Genomic DNA, 20,700 nt, shown 5'->3' on the forward strand with positions numbered 1-20,700 from the left:
AGTGATACCTCCACGGCGAGAGAGGACCTAGAGTCGCGGTGCGACCCATGCTACTGGCGGTCGCCCTTAAACTCAACTTCACTCTAGGCGAAGAGAGGTGAAGAGCCCAAGGGAAGGAATTTAAGCAGGCCGCTCTATCGGGCATCAGCCGACCGCTTCTATGCCCGTCTAGGAACGTTTCTGTCTAAAGAAATTAGTCCTCTTGACTAACCACTCAATTTGATACTTCATTCTTTTCAATGTCACTTTGTGGTAGACCCTTGAAGAATGAGGTGTTGTAGTGAAGAACGAGAAGCTTGGTGAAGAAATTTGTTCTTACTAACTTTGTGGGGTGATCACTTGTATTTGGGTGAAATTTAATACTAGTGAAATCTCTCCTATGCTGAGGAGAAGAGTAGAATAGGGGATTTCCCGAACCACTATAAATCATTGGCTCAGTTTATCTATCCCTTATTCTTTACTTTAATATTCTTATTTGTTTGAGCTTAACACACAATCTTTTTCAAGAAGCAAACTGCTACAAACGTTTAAGCAGTTTTTAAAGTCTTCCACAACGCACTCTTGATTAAAACTTTATTAACAAAAGTTGTATTTATTTATCTTTCGAAATTCAAGTTCAATTAGAACAATTTTTCAAAATTGAAGAAAGTTGATTCAACCTCCCGACCTCCCCTTTCTAGACTTTCTCACTACCTTGGGACCAACAAATTGTGAAATATAATTTGAACCAATTTTTTTTTATTTTGCAATATTTTAATATTAGACATGAACTTTCGCGCATCAACACGTGCAAAATGCTAGTGTCAAAATAAAGGTCAAAAGAAAAAATGTGAAGTGTAAAATTGAAAAAAAAAATGTAAAAGAACAACACAGATAACACAAAGAACAAACACTTAATACAACTTATATTACTAGCACAGTTTTAATTTCATTTAAGAACTAACATTATTATCTCTTATTAAATTTTAGAGATTAGAAGTATGTATTACGAATATATCAATAATAATAATAATAATAATAATAATAATAATAATAATGTTATTATTATTATTTATTAACGTGGATGATAATTTTGTATTAAATACTTATTATGTTTTTATTTTTTAATGCAATCAAATATTAAAATACAATTCTTGAAATCTATTCATTTCATGAATCAAATATGGTGTAATTATAATTAAGTCCTATTCAGGATACATCGTGTATGATAAAAAAAAAATAGTATAATTGATATTAACCAATCATGGGATTTTTAAAAAGCTAGTGTCCTAAAAGTCTGAAGATAATTTTTCCATATATTGATTGTCTTGTGTATGCAGTAATTGGATTCCCCTTGGCTTCTTATTTTTCCCTGCCCAGTACTAAAAAAGATGTCTCTACTGCGCTCCATGCCGTACCTGAATTACTGACCATTCTCGCCCACCGCCTACCTTAGGTCGGTCCTCCCGGGTACCACACTACACAAAATAATAAAATGTCAAATCCAGGAAGTGCCTCCATAAATTCCCATATAAATACCAATTTATGAATTTGAATTATTTTGTACCATAATCTTTAGTACTAGGTAATCATGTTAGATTTGAGATAATACAACTATACATAATTAACTGTGTTAATATCAATTTTAATGTTCTGAGTATTGTGAATTTTTGACTAAAAACAACTGAAAAGATGGGAATGTCTAGTACTGTCAAAGCGGGCTGGCCCGTCCTGTTAGGCCCGCCCCACCACGGGCCAAATTTCTGGCGGGCTTTTGCGGGCCGGCCCGTTAGGCCCGCGGGCCAAAATTTGTGTGACTCTAACCCCGTCCCGCGCGGTTCACGGGCCCCGCGTGGTTTTCATCTTCCTCTTTTTTTTTTTTAAATAGTAATATATATATTCACAGTATGTAAATATATATATATATATATATTCACAGAATGTGAATATACATATATATTCACGCACTGTGAATATATATATATATATATATATATATATATATATATATATATATATTCACAGTGCGTGAATATATATATAGTCACAGACTGTGAATATATATATATTCACATGTGCTATGAATATATATATATTTTTTATTTTTTTTTACTTAGCCCACGGGTCGGCCCGCGGTCCGCACGGGTTAGCCCGCGCGGGCCGCGTGTTAAATTTGGTCCGTCTCATTAGGCCCGCATTTTCGCGGGTCTATTTTTTCATGACCCTAACCCGCCCCACTGAGGAGCAGGTGCACATGCGGGTCAGCCCGCGGGTTTTGGCCCATTTTGACAGCCCTAGGAATGTCCATGAATTACCTGGCTAAGAGATGAAAAGATAAGTGGAGGATGAAAAATGGTAGAAAATTAAAACTCAAAAAATTATAATGCAGAAAAATTACACTTTCCGTCCCTAAGTTATAGGGTCATTGTAGAATTCATCCTTGAGTGTTGGTCATGTTCACATTTCGTCCCTAAATTATCATTGGCATTTCACTTTTCGTGCTCACTTTTCGTCCATGAGTTATACTAAAATTGCAAATTTTGTCCCTAATGTTTTACTAGTAAAGTGACAAAAAGTGCAAGATCAATGATAATTTCAGTACGAAAAGTGAGTATGACCAACACTTAGGGACGAATTTTACAATTACTATATAGCTTAATGATGAAAAGTGCAATTTTCACTTATAATGATCGATTTAAAGGTGACGACCAAAAGTAGTAAATTGGCAATAAATATAAGTCAAAAATTGGTATTAAACCACATAATTAATTGGTATAAACTATATTTATTTATTAAAGAATTGAACAAAGCTCAACATATGATGTATATATTTGAACGGTTTATATTTGAACATGGTATTAAATAATAATTAATTGGTATAAACTATAGTTATTTATTAAAGAATTGAACAAAGCTCAACATATGATGTATATACTTGAACGGTTTATATTTGGACATGTTTGCTACGTTTGATAGAGTCATTCTAAACGTTTATAGTTTATTTTAAATTATAGCTAGTTGTATTTGTTCAATTAGTGATGGCTTTATATAGAACTCTTAGGGTGTGTTTGGTTGGTGGGTTTAGACATAATGAATGAGTATGAAAGTGATTGCTTGTGTTTGGTTGATAGGTTTTGTGAATGCTACTATGGGTTTGGAATACCCCATTAATGAAAAAACTCATACCCTTACTAAATAAGGGTTTCATCTCCCTTCCTCCTTTCTTCCCCAACTATTAATAATCATTCGCATTCCACCCAACTACCAAACATGCTAAATACTTTCACCAAAACCCATTACCATTACCAAGTATTTGATACCCATTCCGATTCCGATTCCCATGTGTGAACCAAACACACCCTTAATTTCATATGTTATCTCTCACATTAAAAATAAAATAAAAATTGCACATGATAGAGTTTAAGTAATGTGCGCCCTTAGTCCCTTAGATAGTATTGTCAATATACCTCAAAAAAAAATTCACTTTCAAATGTATTAGAAGAAATACTGTGATTTTGGATTAACAATACTTCATTATTACATAATAAATATTAAATGATATGATTAAGCGGCATGAAGTGATTCTTCCAAGTGGGAGGTCATGAGTTTGAATCTCAGTGGGAGCAATGTTGACTCGTTGGGCTTCAATAGATTGAGAAAGTATATGGACAGATACTGCATTCTAATAGAGTTAGTAGTATTAAAAAAAAAAGCAATTCAAGAGGCCATGAACTTCTTTTAACATTTTTTGTTCAAGAGAATAAATATAATGATAAAATTAAATTATAAATATTTTAAATCGATAATATCTATAATATATAAATACTAAAAAATTTCTGACCAACTACTATGTAATGTGATGACACCTCTATTACCCTTTCAAATGGACAATGCTCTTTGTGTGAAAATTAAAGGCTCATCTATTAACTGAAAATTTTCTCTAGTTTTTAATATTCAATATCCAGATCAAACTTGTATTACAATATAACATAACTAAAAATATACGAATCAATAATATATTGAATTCAATCAAAATCTAAAATTTGGTGTAAATTTCAAGTTTTAATTTTGGTAATGTGAATAATGTCTAACTTTGAGCGTAAGCTAATAAATTATATTTATATAAGTAAATGCGATTAGAAAAGATAGAATATGGTTATAAGAAAAAAGAATATGATAATAAATAAATATGTAAATAGATAATGGGTGAGAGTGTGGTTATAGTAATATATATAACCAAGTAGATTATACATGATTCTATTTTACATTTAGAAAACAGTTTTAAAAGTTCTTCTATTTTTTAGAAAATCGAAAAATGTTTTCAGTTTTCATTTAGTTAATGGGTCTTAAAAAACATAAAACAAAGAACAATTTTTTGGAGTAAATGAGCCTTGAATCATTTTGACATTTTGCAAATAAAAAATTAAATATAAAAATTAAATAAATAATTCATGAGTGGAAAAAGAAAACGAAAAATCAGAAAGATATAAAGTCAAAGCCACAGTAAATGCAAAGGGTGTACAGTAGACACACTTTTCTTTGTCCGTCCAAAAGTACCGTACCGAGCGGACTTGTAACCTATAGATAGGGCTATCGGAGATTTCTTGCATATTCATGAATTAATGATTCTTTTTTGTCTATATTAACAAATTTTCAATTTAGTCTTTTTTCATACTAAAGGAAAATACAACAAAAAGAAACTATAACTTTATCAAATTTTACTCTTTTATATTTGAAAGTATAATCGTACAGCTTTTTTACTGCATATAAAATAACTATGAAGAGGTTTAAGGTTTTTTTTTTTTAAAAAAAAAAAAAAAAAAACTCAAACACTTTATTAACCACCAAAACAAATACAAAAAGAGACTGGACCAAACCATATCTCAAGTATAAACGGGGACAAACTAGCTAATCAATAATCAGAATCTATATCTAAACTCGTAGTGGCTACACCTCCTCTCACGCCCACCACATGCCCATCCTCCCTTGCGCCCCCTAGCGTGCTAAAACCACTCCTCATGCTCAATATAATTCTCATCCTCAAAGTCATCTCCTTCAGACCATCCAAAACTCGGCTCATACTCCGAATCTGAACTCTGGTCATGTAGCTTTGAAGAAATCCTCGGGCTAGCTCTTAAGAGGTTTAAGGGTTAAAATTGTTAGTGTACGGCATGAAAAAAAAAAATTTCCTCTCATTGTTCTAATCTATTTACAGAAGACGTATGTGACCGAGCTACAAATCTTTATTCATGAGACAATTTCACAGAAGATTCGTTACGGAAAAATGCACATATACATAAAAACTAAAAAGTGATAAAACAATAACTTGGTACAATCATCAATTATAGAATACGTACAACCCATACATAAATTTGGAACAAGTCATTTGTCTTAATCCCACCAGACCAAACAAAAAGCAAGAGACAGTGCCCCAACTGCCTCCTAAAAAGCTCTCAACCTAATTCATTGGTTATATCATATATGTATGGGTGTAACAAACACATCAAAGCACAAGACACTCTAAGCATTATCATTTAATAATACGAGTAAAATCAAAAGTGACAACCCTAAAACAAGGGCCCCCTGCATGTTCTTAACTTTTAAGTGCCCCAAATTAAGCCTTTTATGGATTCTGATCTTCTCTCCCTCCCTCCCACCATTTTATATCTTTTACGTATAATCCAAATTTAACTGGGTATATATATATATATATATATATATATAGTGGTGATCGAGATCAAGGTGCGAAAAGAACTTTTTGTATTCATTTGTGTTTTTTTTATGTAAATGTATTTTTATTTTTTTGAGAACTGTAAATGTATTTTTATATAATTAAATGTGTACCTTTTTGTATCTATAGAGATCGATGTAGATTAAATGATGTGAATAACTTCTAACTTAACCTGTGGCATGAACAATACCCATGAACTATTGAGATTACTTGTGTGTACTTTTAATCAATTAAAATTGTGAAATGATCAGTTATCACCATGTAAATCTGGATCATTATGTCTTTTTCAAATAAAAAAAAAGGTCTTATTTAGCAAGTTTATCAAAAATACCCTACATTAGGAGCACAAATTTGTCACTTCAGGTAAAAGCCTAAAAGGTACATGTAATTATATTTAATTCACAATGTCCTTGTATGTTATATACATACAAAGAAAAACTAGCAGCAAGTTGGGGGAAAAAGGAAAATACTACTACAAGGAACTCTCAATTTTTACTCTCTCTCACCAATTTTTAGTGCAGACATTTTATCTGGGACCCACATGATGAAAATATCTATCCTTGTTTAAGATAGAGAAAATATCATTTTTAGTCCCTCAATTATAATACATGTATCAATTTTGGTCCTTGACTATTAAAAATTTCAAATTAGGTCCATGACTATTCAATTTGTATCACTTTTGGTCATTGACTATTAAATGACTATTCAATTTGTATCACTTTTGGTCATTGACTATTAACATTTTCAAATTAGGTGCATGACTATTCATTTTGTATCACATTTGGTCCTGCTGTTAAATTTTCTGGCCAAATTTTCGGCGAAGTCATCGGGGGTGACTGGCGTTTTCTATTTTATTATTATTATTTTATTATTTTTAAGTTTTTTATTTAAAAGTTACGAAGTATTAAAATAATTTTTAAAATAAAAATTAAATAAATTAGTCGGTCACCGGTGACTTCGCCGGAAATTTGACCGGAAAATTTAACGGCAGGACCAAATGTGATACAAAATGAATAGTCATGCACCTAATTTGAAAACGTTAATAGTCAAGGACCAAATATGATACAAATTGAATAGTCATGCACCTAATTTGAAAATTTTAATAGTCAAGGACTAAAATTGATACATATATTATTTTTTAAGATAAAAGTGAAAGACTAGAATTTGGAAGTACAAGAAGTATAACTCCTGAAAAATGGGGTAATTGGGGATTAAGTTTGTATTGATTGATGTATGTGGTGAAAATCTTGAATTTATAACACATCACAACACAGTGCAAAATTGAGAAATGAGTTTATTACATACAATACAAAAAAAAAATGAAAATAAAGGAAAACAAAAATGATCATTATTTCTTGATGATCTTCTTATTATCTTTACCAGTCTTAAACAAAGATCCCAACCCAAAGAGATTAGTATTTCCCATGGGGATATGGATACAACTAGGGGGCGGCACATTGAGCACCGGATTGATCCGAACGGCGCCGTTTCCATGGTTCGGCCTTAACGGAGGCTTCTGCGACGACGACGATAATGGAAACTCATAAAAGTGAACCGATGAAGATGATGGAGTTTTCTTCTTTGTTTGCTTGGAGCCAGTGGAGCTGCTGCGTGGCAAGGAATGAAATGACCAACTTGACCCTCTCTTCTCGCTGTTCTCACAGTGCAGACTGCTGCTCCTCCTTATGCGCCAGAAAGGCCTAGACTGACTTTTCACCTTCGACGCTTCATCATCATCTTTTTTGGACGCCTGGGGCTTTTGGTGAAGAGGGAGAAGGAAGCCATTGGAAAAGATCTCATCTGCGCAAGAGGTTTCTGTTTCCGTTTCGATAATGTTGCAGAAATGGAAGTCGGAGTTGGATTCGGAACTGTAAGGGCAGTGATCTCCGGCGGACGAAAGGTGGTGGGAGAATGAGATTCTTGGGCTGCCGGCGGGAGTTTCACGGCCGGTGTCCATATCGGCGTTCATTGTTCAGCTTAGAGAGAGAGAGAGAGAGAGTGATCTGATGAAGAAAAAAATGGGAGGAATTTAGATTTTGAAAGCAATCTATAAAGACTGGCATTCACGAATTTAGATTTAAAAAAAAAAAAAAAAACAATGGGAGGATGGACTCTTCAGAAGTCAAAGAATAGAGGCGTAGAAGTAGATATGGTTTGATTTGAATTATTATAGCCAACACAGAAATTGGACAACGTAATGTGTAAATGACAGGTTACTGTGAAATCAAGAGTTATATTAGTCCTTCGACCAAAAAAAAGGGGTTATATTACTCCGCTCTGAAAGTGGTAACCCATATAGAGAATATGATTCCGACATTTAAAAATCACAAGTTTAATTGTCGTCAATATAGGCAAAGACCTTGTGGTCTAGTGGCATCCGGTGTCCCGATTAACAGTTTCATGGGTGGAGTCAACTATTGACTCTTTGTGTTTCATTAGGTTGAGAAAGTAGCTATGAAGGGACTCTATATTATAACAGAGTCAGTAGTACTTAAAAAAAAAATTTGTCGCCAATATCATTGAATTCCTCACACCAGACTCACTTAATATGATTTACTTACAAGTAAATTTCAAAATTTTCCGTGTACAAAATCAGAGTAGTTTTGAATTTCCATAATCACTCAAAAAAAAGAGTTAAAAAGAGTAAATTGCTCCAAGGTTGTTTGTTACTTTTTTTGTTTTTTTTTTTGTTTTTGTTTTTTTTTTTTGTTTTTGAGGAAGGTTGTTTGTTAGTTGTGATACAACAACAACAACAATATAATAATAAAATTATGTATTAGGTAGTGAACAAATATAAATTTTATTTTTTGAAGAAGAAAGCTTAATTCATTAAATCATAATCAAAATGCTCAACAAGGAAATGAGGAGGTATAAATTTTGTTTTTATTCTTTAGAGTTTTAATAATAATAATAATGAGTTTCAAATAATTATAATAATAAATAATAATAAACTACTCGTATAAATACCATATCAATTACTACATAATAACAATTAATTAATAATTTCAATCGTGATACTAAATAATTATAAAAAGAACTCTCTGTAATAGACACTAAATAACTTACAAGTTAGAAATAATAAAACAAAATTGAATTTATAATATCGACTGTCGACATAATAATGCCTCCTCCGTTCTCAATTATTTTGACTGCGACATCACACATATATTACGATAAGGTTTTTGTCTAGTTGAGAATATAAGTTGTTTGATAGAGGACAATGTTGGGAATCTCATATTTATAGATTTGTCTATTACTCCATAGTTGTTATCTAATTTCATTTTAATATGAAATTATGAATTTGTTTTGGTTAACACAGGCATGAATTGAAGCAAACAAGTTATTATATTACTTTATTTGGTACAAGACTACAAGCTAATTAGGAAAATGGTCAAATTGAGCTTTCAACTTTACACGAAAGTATAATTAGGTCTATAAACTTTTGAAATGTGCAACTAAACACTTCAACTTATTAAAATCAATCAAATAAGTTCAATTTATCGCTTTTTTTTTTTTTTTGAAACAACAATTTATCACTTAGTCACCAGTAAGTAAACAGTCGTTGACCACTGTCGTTCACAAAAACTTGACGCCTGGTCGATCAGACTCGTCGCCTTCTTCCAATCGAAGAAGAAGAAGGCAACCAGTCTTGGTCGTCTTTTTAGAGAAAACAACTGAGCTGGTCACTTTTTCTTCAAAGAAGGTGATCAGCGACCGTTCCTCGATCACCAGTGGCTGATTTTTTCTTTAGAGCACCGTCGAAACCCTAGTAACTTACTATTGCAAGTCACTAACCGGTTATTGGGTTCAAATGCACCAAAATGACAAGTTTAAGTGTATGTTTAATTGCACATTTTAAAAGTTCATGAGTCTAATTGTACTTTCGTGTAAAGTTATAGGGCATATTTGACCATTTTTCCCAAGCTTATTTAAGAACTTATAACTCATTTTAAAGTCAATTTAGAAACTTGAAAAATGACTTCAAGAAATCATTTTCTGAATTTTATACTATTTGATTATCATAGAAAAATGAAATTAACGAAAAATACTCATTATATATAGTCAAAAGGAGAATGAATCATTTAGGCGAAAAATGTCTTCTAAAATTTTTACTCTGAAACATTTTTGGATCTTTTCTCCCCCTCAATTCTCTCTCTCTGGGTGGTTTTAAATTGGTTTGTTGCCCATTAAGTTGTAGGAATTTTGACCTAATTTAGATAAGAGAAACAGTATAATATGAACTCAGAAAATTTCTCTGTGTTACAACACACATTCCAACATCAGCATAAGCAGTGAAAAAGGAAAAAATGGGATATGAACAGACTCAACAGAGTATATAAAAGCCAAACTTCACCACACCAAAAATAAGAAAGGAAATAGTATATCGACACTAGATTTTAATAATGTAGTTCGAAAACTTCATATTCTGCGAGGCAAAACACTCTATGGTGATAGCCAAATTCACTATAATACACAAGATTTGAAATGACTAATTTACATAATTGTAACCCCAACTAGTTAATTTATTTGCATAATTTTTATTATAGTTATTTTAAATCCTTATAATTATTATAAATTTTAATATAAGTAATAATTATTTAGAAAATAAACAAAGCAGAAAATGAACAATTTTTTTTTTAATTTAGAGTTTTTGTCAAACACACAAAATTGTTTTATAACCTTTAATTAAACACTAGAAAATTAAAATATTTTTCAGAAACGGACACATACATCTTCGTTCCAGAAATTATTTTCTGGTACAAATAAACTATAAGATTTATTTAGTAATTAAGGAGAATTTCAAATAATAGCTTATTTTGAAAAGTTATTTCATGTAAGTTTCAGAATATATAGACTCATAGCTTATCATCTTTAATTTTTTTTTTTACTATTTTTATCCTCCTTATTAAATCGTAAACCTACTTCATATCACTTTACTTAATAGCTAATTTTATCAAAAACTTCTATAATCCATTTGGAACATGGAAAAATTTTCTAGTGTTAGGTTGAAAATTAAAAATAAAATAGTAATTTTTTTTCTGTTTGATTCATTTTTTAAAAAACATGAACATCTATTACAAAATAATTTTTAATAGAATATTAATCAATTTAATGATGATAATAATTATTATTTATATTAAAATAAAAGTTGCATAGTTATAAAGATTAATAATAATTATAATAATAAGATATAGATACATAATTTTTAACTTGTAACTTATTATAATAAAAATAAATACATAAATTAATAAATATAATAATTCAAAACTTAAGAAATTGAAGAAATTTTTTATTTTTTAGACGTGTGCCGGTCGGACCAATATTTTTATTGTTTAGTTTGACATAGTTAGACTCATATTTAATTAGAAATTGATAAATGTAATGATGGTGAACTAAAGAATTTGAAAATAGTCTTTTGGATTGTGGGTCTATTCAAGATTTTTATTATTTGGTTCGGTCTATTCCTATCTATATTTTAATCCATCATCGATAAATATAATAAAGCTAAAATAAAGAATTTGAAGAAAAAATATTTTTAAAAAAAAAATATTTTGAGTTATGAGTTGGGTCAAGTCAAGATTTTTATTGTTAGGCCCTACTTGATCAAACTCATATTTTTACTAAACTAGTCTCATCCCATTTAAACAATAACCAGGCAAATGGCGGGTCCACCTATCCATTTGACATCACTCAAAGAGAAAGAGAGAACTGAGTGATATAAGAATCCAAAAAATGTCTTTTGATTAAAAAAGTCAGAAGATATTATTAATCAAAATGGATTATGTTTCCTTTGATCGAAATGAGTATTTTCCGTTTTCTCTTAATAGCCTAACACTGAAAAATTCAAAAAAAGAATTTCGAATGTCATTTTTTGAGTTTTCAAATGCTCATATATTTAATTCAACTGGCTAACTCATAATTTTTTTTTTTTTTTTTTGCCAAAGGACCTTGTGGTCCAGTGGCACCAAGTAGCTTCCTCGTATGGGAGGTGGTAGGTTTGAGTCTTAGGGTGTGTTTGGAAAGCAGGAAAATGGTTTCTGGAAAATATTTTCTGAAAAATGACTTATTTTCCGGAATACATTTTTCATTCTTGTGTTTGGATGTGCAACAAAAAACTGTCTTTATGTGTTTGGCTAATTTTTCAGAAAATGAGCAAGAAAATGATCTAGAAAACAAAATAAAATCTAAAAAAAATAAAACAAAACAAATAAATAAATAAAAATTCCAACCCAGTCGATTTGTGAAACCGGTGGTGCGAAACCAATCGACTGACTGGTTTCGCTGACCAGTCTGGAAACAAGTCCATACTGGTTTTCCGCAAAACCAGTCTGGCCGGCTGGTTTTGCAAACCAGTCGGTCGACTGGTTTTGCATGACTGGTTTCACAAACGCAGTTGGCAATTTTCCGAAAACGCAAATGAGAAGACCCAGGCAAGCTGTGTGGAAGAGATGAAGGCTCCAAAAAATGACTTCCGGAAAAATATCCGGAAGTCATTTTCCGGAAAAGAGGCCTTCTTTTCCGTTGACCAACCTCTTAATTTCCTTTGACCATATTTTCCTTCTACTTGCCAAACACTAGAAACCCGGAAAATGATTGCCGGAAATCATTTTCCGGGTTTCCAAACACACCCTTAGTAGATGCGATATTGAGATACTGCATTGTAATAGAGCTAGTAGTATTCCAAAAAAAAAACTTATATAAGTTTTTAACTTTTAGCTATAAACTTATTAGTTTTCAGCTTTCAATATCACCCGAAAGCATTTTAATATTTCAATTAAATTAATAGTTCAAAATCACATAAGACATTAGTAATATTTAAAAGCAACATACCTATATAAACATTATTCATCAATTTTAATTCATGTCACTACATCCATTATATATGAACTTATTTTTCTAAATAAATCATTCTTTAAAATAATCAATAATATTAAAAATTTAGGGGCAAAACCCAATCATAAAATGGCTTCCCTAAAGAAAAATAAAAGAAGAAATATTATTAATATCATATCAACTTTTACAAATCCTACTTCACTAAAAATAAAATAGATAACTTTATATTAAGGGTCCCTTTGAAAATCATAGAAAATAAAGTCAAATAAAAATATTCATTTTGTCAACAAAAAAGACTAAATTTGGTGAAAAATGTCTTCCTAAATTTTTAGTCGAAGAAAATTTTTTAAATTTTTATTTTCCTTTCTTTTCATTTTCTCTCATATCTCTTAAAACTAGTTTCGGAATTATTATTGCCACTACCATCACCCCACCACCACTTATTATTATTATTATTATTATTATTATTATTATATAACAAAGAATATGTTCATTTTTATAAAAACTAAACCAAACAGAAAAACAATGCAATTTCTTAACTTTTAATTTAGCCAAATAGAAAAAAACATAATTTTTTTTGACGTTTAATTAGTCAAACACTAAAAAAAATTAAAATATTTTTCAAAAAATGAGTCATTTTCTGTAAATCATTTTTTAAAAATATATTTTCTAGATTTTCAAATGGACGCTAAATAACTTAATATTTAACATTAAATCGATAAATAACAATGTAATGCATGCATGCATCGTTAACTATGATAATATGATACTACAATGTCTGTTTGCTGGAACAACAAAAGAAAATAAAGCTGTGACATTTTCGTCAAATGATACATTCTCTTCATCTCTTAACAAGTTAACATATTCAAATGACCAAAACCGAATACGGCTTAGAACATCTACAACAAAAGTATTTTTGTTTGTTTGTTTGTTTGTTTGTTTTTCTTTGTTTTGTTTTGTTTTTTTTGTTTTTTTTTTTTGTTTTTTGTTTTGTTCTGTTTTGTTTGTTTTTGTTTTTGTTTTTTTTTCGCTTGCTTGGAAGAAAGATGGAGGGAAAAAAAAAAGAGACGAGAAAGAAAATACTCGATGTACAATAAATAAAATTTTTGTGAGTCTCATAGAAAAAAAATTATGTACTAGGATGTGTGTTTGGTGCACCCAAGAGTATATTTCTTGAGATGATTTTTTCATAGTCAAATAGGAATGAGAGTGAAGAGAGTGAAGGGGGAAAAAGGAAAAAAAGAAAAAAACACAAACAAAATTGACAAATAAAAAAGAGTAGTATTTACACCCCATTGCACACCCTGGGTGCAACGGGTGGGTACGAAGCGCACCAGAAATATTTTTTTTTTTTGCGAGCCCCACAAAAAATCGCGTTGTAAAAATTCAAAATCTTCTCTCTTATTTCTCTCACCTCCACCTAATTAAGTTCATATCCCACCAAAAATTCTTAAAAGAATTTCTGATTACATTACTCTTACACAAATGAATTTTCCGCAAAAAACCTTGTGGTCTAGTGGCACCCGGTTTACACTCCCACGTAGGAGTAGTACTTGAAAAAAAAATGAATTTTCCTATTTATGGAAAAACCATTATTTTAAAGCCATTGTCATAAGTCATAACGTATTATTAACATAATAAATCCATTAATACTTGAATTCGATTCCACTATTAAACTAATAAATATCATATTAATATTTGTTATTATTATATACTCCGTACTTTTAAAATTATAAAACGCTATTATCTAATAAAATAATGTCATATATTTCTTTAATATATAGATTATCGTGATCAAATTGCTTGCTAGGATTTGATCACCTACCAACCAAATTAATTAATAAATAATAAATAATAAATCTATCGTGGATAAACTGTAGGATGCATGACAAGACCTCCAACTAACTTCAATATCGTCCTACATGATGAGCAATATGTTTTGCTAATATATATAACTAAGTCAAACATATTAATGCTAAAGACCTTGTGGTCTAGTGGCATTCGGTGTTCCGATTTACACTCTCACATAGATAATGGGAGTGGGTTACTTGACTCTTTGTGCTTCAAGTAGTACTAAAAAAAATTAATCAAACATATTAATTATTACTACTTGTGCTTCAAAGTAGTACTAAAAAAAAAAAGTCAAACATATTAATTATTACTACTTGAACTAATTAGACATAATTCTGATGTAATGAATAAATCCAAACATTTGCTGACACCCACCAACCCCCTCCCCCTCCCAAATACTCAAAATGTGTACATACACATAAAATAAAGAGTTAATTTCATTTTTGGTCATAGATTTATGTGTGACATTTCGCTTTTAGTTCTTTTTTATCAGGATATCTACTTTTAATCTTAAGATTATTGTGAAATGACCAGTTTTGGTCCCCCGTCAACAAAATCGTTGAAATTTCGTTAAATACAAAGACATTTAGATCTTTTTATACAAAGTAGGTTGACCACTACCAAGAGTGGATGTTCTGATAAAAAAAGACTAAAAATAGATTGTCACCTATAATTCTAGGACCAAAAATGAAACTAACTCTAAAATAAAATACAATTAAAAAGATGTGACACCTAAAACTCACAAGTTTAATTCTTACCAACATCTTCTTAATCGGTCGTTGAACACATCACATATAGTCTTCCAATTATTAATTTAACTCTCTCAATCATTATATTGTGAATCAAGATTCATTATGTGCATTGCTAATTATAATAATGTCATCATAATAATTATTATATCAATACTAATGATAATAATAATTGCAGTTGATTTCATTATTGAAAGATCATTATATTTAAATATGAATGAACTAAATGAGTGTTTTGACAAAAATTTCAGATATTGATATAATTTACTATTTTTTTGAGACTCAATCTCATGACCTCAGCCACTACATGCCATCCGAGTACAAGGTGTTTGGTAACCTTTTTATATATATTTGATTAGCTTTAATATCAAATTAAATGATGCACCATTTTCAATTAAAAGTTTAAACTAATAATTGAACTGCAAATTAATTATTTATATATGGGTTGGTCTCCTGTGAGACCGTCTCACAGGTCTCAATCCGTGAGATTGGTCGAATCTAATAAAAATGGGTCATAACAAAATTACAGATATAATAAATACTTTAAGCCTTATATATAATACTTTATATCATAGATGCAGTACTTTATAGCAAAATTTGTAATTGACACTTTGTTTGAAATAAAGTAATAAAAAAATGAATTGCAAATATTATCAATACTTTAAGCGTTATATATAATATACTTTATAGAATAAATGTAATACTTTATAACAAAACTCTAATAGACAATTTGCAAGAAATAAAATAATAACATAACATAATTACATATATAATCAATACTTTAAGTCTTATATATAAAACTTTATAGCAAAATTTTAATACACAATTTGCATGAAATAAAGTAATAGAGTAAATACCATCTAAGGTCCCTCGAGTTTGGTGGTTTCGCCAAGAATAGTCCCTAACTTCCGTAATTACAACCCGTGATCTTCCAGTTGCGAAAAGTGACCTGCTACCATCCTCTCGTTAGTTCCTTCCGTTTAAGCCGTTTAAAGTGGGGATATTTTTGTCTTTTGCCATATATATGTATGAAGCCTAGCAAAATTACTGACATAACTGACCTAGTAAAGCATCTAGCTCTACATTTTTCAATATTCACTTAATAATAGGCTCTTTTGCCATGAATTTCAAGAGTGCTTGGTAAAACCATAATAAGGGAAATTTCAGTATTTCACCATACCTTTGCAAATATAATTAAAACCCATCCAACGATATCGATGAAGAATATTTCCAAGAGCCACATTGTCTGTTTTCAACCATAAATCAGATTGCTAATTTTTTGCAAGAGGGATAGCAATGACAAACAAGCATAAAGCATACAACTATAATAAGGGAACTTCAAAGATAGAGCAGCACCAAACAAGCTGAAGTATTCATCTGAATATGAAATTGTGCTCACTCAACAAGCTGGGCTGCTTGAGACATGTTGTTTAAATTGAAGAAGCTTCTGGGATAGTCTTCTCAATTTTGGGAATTTCTTCATCATTTCTCAATGGCAGCAACCTAACCTTAATATTTGAAACAATCGACATTAAAAAATTTCAGCCCTAAGAAATGTTTTTTACCATAAATTACACAAGCATCTAAGAAATGTATTTTACCATAAATTACACAAGCATCTACACTCTAGATCAATTGCTAATGAAAACAAAAAAGATCTGAAGCTCAATTTCGACGGAGAGAAAGACCCTGTAAATTTACCAAAAAAAATTTGGCAAATTATGCTGTGGACCCAAGTCCACCTTGCACAAGGTGGACCTGGGTCCAAAACTACGTCGTTTTTGTCTTTTTTTTTTTTAATTAATAAACATATTGCTAAATATAGAGTTGTCCAAAAATGTGTGAATGTAGAGGTTTCAAAGTGTGAATGTAGAGTATAGAAATTGTGAATGTAGATTTATGATTGTGTGAATGTAGAGTTGTCCAGAAATGTGTGAATGTGGAGGTTTCAAATTGTGAATATGGAGTATAGAAATCGTGAATGTAGAGTTATGCATGTGTGAATCTGTAATAGAGTTAAGAAGTTCTAGCAACTTGTAACCTTGTAATGTGTGAATGTGGAGTTCTCAAGTTGTGAATGTGGAGTATAGGACCTGTGAATATAGAGTTTTGAATGTGTGAATGTGGAGTTTACAAATTGTGAATGTAGAGTATAGAATGTGGAGTTTACAAATTGTGAATGTAGAGTATAGTTACTAAACATATAATTCTGTAATGTGTGAATGTGGAGTTTACAAATTGTGAATGTAGAGTATAGTGTATGTGAATGTAGACCCAGGTCCACAACATAACAACCCGCTCAATTTACCTTGGGCCATAAGAAAGAAGATTTTAAAAAAATCAATCTATGGTTTTGTTTGGTTATTGGAGAATCCGCCGTTTTTAGCGTTTTGGCGATTTGGAGTAGCGAATTTGCTCCAAACCGCCAAGTTATAAAACGCTACAAGTAGCAGCGTTTTGCATTTGGCATTTTGGGAAAAGTAATACTTTCCCCAAAACACCCCTATATAATAATAAAAAAAAAATTAAACTTACAATTTGCCGAGCGCTTGGCGCGCTGGGCAAATTGATTTAATAAAAATGGAGCCTTGAGGCTCCTTTTATAGGAGCTCAAGGCTCCATTCCCACTTATCCCACCGATGTGGGATAAGTGGGGAAACAAAGGGGGAGCCACAGTGCGGCTCCCCTCCCCCCCCACCCCCTGCCTTCTTCTTTTTTTTTTTTTTTTTTTAAAATTAAAACATTATTATTATTGTTGTTATTTATTATTTATTATTTATTGTTATTTTATATATAAATAAATAAATAATATATATATATATATATATATATATATATATATACCCTTTTGGTCATTTTACATGTTAAACGCTAATTTAAACAACTAATTTTACCTACAAACCGATAATACAATCCACTGGTCAAACTAGCTAATACAATCCGCTATTTAATAACCGCTAACACAATCCGCTACCACTAAAAACTAACCGCCGATAACCAAACATGCCCTATATCCCATTTATATTCATATGTCGAATATTCCGAGAAGAAATGGAAGCAAACTTGCAATGCAGGCCCAGATTTCGAACCAGATCGCAAAGAAATAGAGTTCTGCGGCAGAAGAAGCTGGTGGGTCTGGGCAGAGGAAACGCCACTCGGAATCAAGAAGCGAAAACTGAGTGAAGAACAAGTCAACCTCCTGGAAAAAAAAATCGGCTATGAACTAAGATTGGTTAGCGGCGGCGATGACCGATGACGCCGTCGTCGTGGACCTCCTCTTCTGCCTCAAACAGTCCCGTTCTCAGAGGCGTGCACTCCACCTCCACCGCCGCACCCCGCCGCGACTAAGTTGTTGCATATGAGCTTACCTTTTCCCAGATGGGGCCATCCATCGCCAGCCAAGATTGAAACTGACGGTGTTCGCGACTAAGTGGCTATGGTTGAATCATCAACGACAAGCTTACAAATTTTAGGTACTGGACATGGATTGACATTCCATTTTCTTCTACAACAAAACCAATTGTTTCTAATCTTCATTACTGATTTCCAAACACCTAACTCCATTCCGCTGCCCGGATCCACTCCACTCGTCGACGGCTATGCTGCAATTCTTTGGAGAACAAAATGTGTATTTTCTTAGAAATTGACTTGGTTATGGAAAAAGAAGAAAATATCCCCACTTTAGACGGTTTAGACGGAAGGAACTAACGAGAGGATGGCAGCAGGTCATTTTTCGCAACTCAAAGGATCACAGGTGGTAATTACGGAAGTTAGGGACTATTATTTGAGAAACCACCAAACTCGAGGGACCTTAGATGGCATTTAGTCTAAAGTAATAGCGTAACAGAATTGTAGATATTAATACTTTAAACCTAATCTATAATACTGCGTACTTTATAGCATAGATGTAGTACTTTATAATATAAATGAAATATGCATTTTGAAAGGAATAAAGTAATTAAATACTTTAAGCTTTTATATATAATAATTTATATCATAAATGTAGAACTTTATTGCAAAACTGTAATAGACAATATACAAGAAATGCTCAAGAATGCCATTATATTCCCCCAAAGACTTGATAAAACAAAAGGAAATTGGAGGATGTGTCCACAGTGATTTTAGATTTTAGATGAAGAATGCTCCATTGTGGTACACAAGGTTATGCCAAAGAAGTTTAAATATCCAAAAAGTTTCATTATCCCTTCCTTTATTAGTGATTTGAGTTTTGAAAAAGTCCTAGCCGATTTAGGGGCTTCTATTAATTTGATGTCTATGTGTTTGTTTGAACAATTGAATTTACCCCTCTTAAGCCTACTAGGATGTGCATCTAATTGGATGATTGGTCAACCACATAACCTAAGGATATTACGGAGGATGTACTTGTAAGGGTGCACAAATTAAATTCATACCCGATTGACTTAGTAGTGTTGGATATTGACCACGACACGGAGGTGCCATTGATTTTGAGGAGGCCATTCTTGGCCGCCGATTGTGCCCTCATAGATGTCGGGGCCGGGAAACTAATCCTTACAATTGGAAATGCTGAGGTTTCTTTCAATATATACACCAACGTAAATCAACCAATGACTCTTAATTCTTCTAATTTTGTGTATTGGTTGCATAACAAAAAGGATTTGAAATTCATTGGACCAATGAGCCATTATTTTATAATTGATGCCATGAATTCTTATTGCCTAACTAACCCTTTTATTGTCTAAGGAAAATATGTTAGAGATAGGGGCTACAAAGAAAGATGTAAGAGAGAAAGACTAAGAGAATGAAGTGACCAGAGACAATGGGGGCACCCATGGATAGTACTGTCAAAGCGGGCCCCCTCTCCCCACTGCGGGCCGGCCCGTTAGGCCTGCGGGCCAGAATTTGTGTACCCCTAACTCGCCCCGCGCAGGTTTGCGGACCCCGCGGGCTTTTTAATCTTTTTTTAATTTATTTTTTAATAATTTAATATATGTAATATATATATTCAGTGTGTGAATATATATATATATATATATATATTCACACACTGTGAATATATAATATATATATTCACAGTGGGCGTGCGTGAATGTGAATGTATATATTCTATATTCACAGTGTGTGAATATATATATATATATATATATATATATATATATAGGGTCATGTTCAGGTGTGGCCGCGCCCTTACGTGCGGCCGTACGATTTACACCACTCAATGTTAAGAAATGCACCACTCAATGTTACGGAATGCACCACTCAATAACATTGAGTGGTGTATTTCATATTTAAGAAATGCTTGTTGCCTTCAAAGACCTATTAATATAAGACATATAAAATATACATAAATGTTTGACATCACTATATTAATAATAAGTATTAATTATATTTATAAATTTACATACGTTTCAACTATATCTTTAATATCATCACGTGGCGGATTACCAGTGGAATCAAACCAATAGATTTCATATAATTTAGGACAAATAGCCATCAACATCCAATGCCCCCTACAAATAAGAATTTTATTAGTTTATAGTATATTATATATAAGGTATTGTATTTTAAAACATAATC

The 20,700-nt window shown here is 31.6% G+C and overlaps 1 protein-coding gene across 1 annotated transcript; it reads right to left on the reverse strand.

Annotated features, from left to right (window-relative positions):
- Positions 1-7,058: 7,058 nt before the first annotated feature.
- On the reverse strand, positions 7,059-7,765 carry LOC116011394. The gene has a single exon (XM_031250957.1). It carries the CDS (start codon positions 7,677-7,679, stop codon positions 7,059-7,061), a length of 621 nt encoding a protein of 206 aa, XP_031106817.1. The 5' UTR covers positions 7,680-7,765.
- Positions 7,766-20,700: the final 12,935 nt, after the last annotated feature.

The sequence above is a fragment of the Ipomoea triloba genome, chromosome 2 (assembly GCF_003576645.1).
Source record: "Ipomoea triloba cultivar NCNSP0323 chromosome 2, ASM357664v1".
Lineage (NCBI taxonomy): Eukaryota > Viridiplantae > Streptophyta > Magnoliopsida > Solanales > Convolvulaceae > Ipomoea > Ipomoea triloba.

Excerpts from the sequence above, each read along its gene's own strand:
- LOC116011394 (XM_031250957.1), bottom strand. The coding sequence starts at position 7,679 with ATGAACGCCGATATGGACACCGGCCGTGAAACTCCCGCCGGCAGCCCA.